Genomic DNA, 3,916 nt, shown 5'->3' with positions numbered 1-3,916 from the left:
GGAGATGTTGAAGGCCACTGAGTATGCCCGGGCCACTCAGCTTGCCCCCAAGTTGATCGTGGAGATGTTGAGGGCCACTGAGTATGCCCGGGCCACTCAGCTTGCCCCCAAGTTGATCGTGGAGATGTTGAGGGCCGTTGAGTATGCCCGGGCCACTCAGCTTGCCCCCAAGTTGTCTAAGGAGTTGCTTTTGAGTTTGGAACCCCCTGTCTGTTGCCCCTGGCCCAATTCACACATGAACGGATGCACACTTATCAGATGGAGGAAATTTGCTATTGCTTTTATTAATATATTAGCTAACTCAAAATACCATTGCAAGGCTTGAATGAAACAAATACAATTTTCTTTAATTAAAAACATTAAAGACAAAGTTACTCATGGAATTCCTTCAACAATATGATATTCCACGGCCGCTTGATGCTATCCCCTTGAGGCGTCTGCAACCTATAGGTCCTAGAAACTCCAGCCTCTACCACAGTGTATGGTCCCTCCCAGTTAGGTCCTAGTTTCCCGTCTATCTCCTCCCTGGTGGCTAGGGTCACCCTCCGAAGCACCCGATCGCCTACCATGAACTTTCGCGACTTCACCCGCTTGTTATACTGTCTCTGTAACCTCCGGTGGTACTCTTCCAGTCTAATGTGTGTGGCATCTCTCCTTTCCTCTGTAAGGTTCAGTTCCCCGGCCAAGATTTTCTCATTAACCCCCGCTTCCATAACCTTGGTTCTAGTTGTTGACGCCATCATTTCCACTGGAATCACTGCCTCTACCCCATAGGCCATAATGAACGGGGATTCCCCTGTAGATGTCCGCGGTGTTGTGCGGTATACCCACAGTACATGGTATAACTCATCTGCCCAACACCCCTTGCTTTCCTCCAGCTTTTTCTTAAGGTTATCCATGATCACTTTGTTTGAAGACTCTGCCTGTCCATTCCCCTCTGGATTGTAAGGGGCTGAGAAACCTTGCTTCACTTTGAAGGCTTGGAGGAAGGCTCTCACCTTCCCCCCTGTGAACTGGGTCCCGTTGTCCGCGATGATGGTGTGCGGTAGTCCGAATCTGCATATTATATTCTCTCACAAGAATTTTCTCACCTGTTCCTCCTTCACTTGCTGCAGAGCCACCGCCTCAACCCATTTAGTAAAATAGTCAGTCGTGGTTAACATAAACCTCCTTTTCCCGCTAGCCATAAGCAGAGGTCCGACGACATCCAATGCCCACATAGCGAACGGCCATGGGCTAAAGACCTTGTGCAACGGTTCTGCGGGCGCATGTATCAGCGGCGCAAAGATCTGGCATTTCTGGTATCTCTTGGCATACTCGGTTGCATCTCTCTTCATGTGGGGCTAAAAGTACCTCTGTGATAGCAGCCGATGAGCGGTTGTCCTTCCAGTTGAGTGGCCTCCACAATCTCCTTCATGAACCTTACCCAACACCTCTTGCACCTTCTGCGGTCCCAGGCACTTAAGGAGCGGCCCACTGACACTCCGTCGATAGTCATTGCATTACTCAAACAGGATTTAGAATACACTGCAGAGCATCATAAACATACTCTAACTTGTGTTTACTAGAGAGAAAAAAGTGAAATAAAAGGAAAGTTATGCAATCTCTTTGCATTTACTTTATGACAGGAATAGCCTTGTTAGGTCGCCAGTCCTGAGTTTTTTTTTTTTTTTTTTTTGGTAACAGCCAGTCCTGAGTTCTTATTATGAATTAAGATAGTTTGTTCTTGAACCCCATCAGTGAACGGTTATAATTGTAACTCGCTTGATTTCATATAATTGTTTCTATGGCCGGCCATTTTGTATGTTGTAAAATTAATTGCATGTTCTATGGCCGTTTTCTAATTTGATCACAAAAATGGGAAAGCTTGTGTGTTACGTAGTGCTCAAGGGAAATAATTGTAGAGTGTACACAAATTAATTGGGACGACTGTAAAGCCCAAGTGAACAGTTATAGTAATGCAGATTACTATGGATGTAAGTCCATAGAAGAATCTGAACATAGATTGGTCGTTCACCTTCAGCGTAAGATGTCTACGGAATCCATTCTTAGTAGGTGCACTCGACCCATCGAAGAGACCAAATTGACAACTTCACAACCTCCCCAAGTGCTAGCTTCTCACGTTCCACATGCACCTCACATAGAAGTTCTATACGCACCTCACATAGAAAATATGAGAGGTCATGTGGCTGAGTTAGGCGACTATTGGGTCTATGTCCGCTATTTGGTCATGGTGTTTTTAGTTATTTTCATTGCTGTAATGATCAAATTACTATTCGTCATGTAGTCGTACTCGTACTAGTCCGATATGTTTGTGGAGTTTTCTAAATTTATGTTTATGTGGCTATAACGACATTTGGACCAAGTTTGTTTTACTAATTATCCTAATGCACTTTCTTAACTCGTCATTGTTCGGTTGAGTTGTATTGTCGTTAATTTTCTTTATTTTGTATTTTTATTTTTATTTGGCATTTTTTATACATGAGTTTGAAAACCAAAATATATATATATATTTCCAAAAAAGTGAAATTTCATTTGCCATGGGAAAAAAATGTTGTAAACAAACAGTGACAAAACTGACAAATCTCATATTTTCCCACTAGAAATTTGTGCAAACAAACACGGGAAAACATAAATTTTCCGACTAGAAATTTGCTTGGCAAATCTCATATTTTCCCGCTAGAGATTTGCCAGTAAACAAACACAACCTATGTTTCAAGGAGAAAAAATCTTCGAAAACCTAGTCAAAGATGGAAAGTCAAAATCAACTCGGGCAGAAAAATAACAGAAAGTCAACATAACTTAAAAAATGCTTATCTTTGGACTGAAATCTTAGAATTGGGCCTATTTTATATCAAAATGACCGGCTCAGAAAGATCTTTCTAATGGTATAGGCTTTGACCCAATCAGAGTAATAAAAAAGGATGAAAAAGGTATTGCAATAATTTCCACTAGTAGTTTGGATCCTTTTGGATCTTATGAGACTTGTTGCTATCTTATATTTATTACTGGATTGTGATATTGGCAGCAACAAAAATGGGGTGGTGTACTGTTGACGTTTATGGTATTTGTAATCCAGCATTACAGCGTGAACATATTAATTCATTTTTTATATGGTAGTACATGGCAACGACTAACTTTTCTGAGGGTCTTGGTAATATATAAGGGTCCCGCATTCTTTGCCGGACTCCGGTTTGTGTTAAGGCACTTCGAGTTGGCGAGTTGGGCCGGGGTCTGCCCATTGTGTTGGGCACAACTTGGACTTGTACACCCCCCAACCAAATATCCAAGAAACCGGACAACCGGATCCTTCAAACCCACGATCTCGATCATCTCGATCAAGCTGATCTCTTCAAACCCACGATCAAGTTTCTCTCAAGCTCGATCTCTTACACAATCAAGCTCGATCTCTTACACAATCAAACCGGACAACCGGATCTTTCAAACCCACGATCAAGTTTCTCTCAAGCTCGATCAAGTTTCTCTCCACGATCTCACCAAAATCAAGTTTCTCTCACCAAAATCAAACCCACGATCTCGATCTTTTTTTGGTATTATCAATACTCATTTCATTTGCTTTTTCAATTACTAATTTCATTTGCTTCTAACATTAGTTTTTTTTATTTTTTATTTCTTCTAATAAGGTTTTCTGGATTACGGGCGCCAGTCGCGGAATCGGTAAGCCACTCAATTACCATTTTCATTAGAGAAATTAAAATGCTGTTTGCATAGCCATGTTCATTATTTGATTATTTAAGAGACCATAAGAATGGTGTGTGTGTATGTTGACATTATAATGTTACGTATTCATATTTGACATGGCTGCTTTCTAGTTTATACATGTAACAAGTAGTATATTTACCTAGGCGTACAGTTTTGGTGACATTATTATCATAGTATATGAGAATATCAGGTG

At 41.3% G+C, this 3,916-nt stretch overlaps 1 protein-coding gene across 1 annotated transcript; it reads right to left on the bottom strand.

The window, feature by feature from the left end:
* Window positions 1-371: 371 nt before the first annotated feature.
* On the bottom strand, window positions 372-779 carry LOC147495734 (uncharacterized). The gene has a single exon (XM_086568464.1). The coding sequence runs from the start codon at window positions 777-779 to the stop codon at window positions 372-374; it is 408 nt and encodes a 135-aa protein (XP_086424590.1).
* Window positions 780-3,916: the final 3,137 nt, after the last annotated feature.

The sequence above is a fragment of the Coptis chinensis genome, chromosome 6 (genome assembly GCF_015680905.1).
Source record: "Coptis chinensis isolate HL-2020 chromosome 6, ASM1568090v1, whole genome shotgun sequence".
NCBI lineage: Eukaryota > Viridiplantae > Streptophyta > Magnoliopsida > Ranunculales > Ranunculaceae > Coptis > Coptis chinensis.
This window is presented reverse-complemented; position numbering and strand designations above follow the sequence as displayed.

Excerpts from the sequence above, each read along its gene's own strand:
- LOC147495734 (XM_086568464.1), bottom strand. The coding sequence starts at position 779 with ATGGCCTATGGGGTAGAGGCAGTGATTCCAGTGGAAATGATGGCGTCA.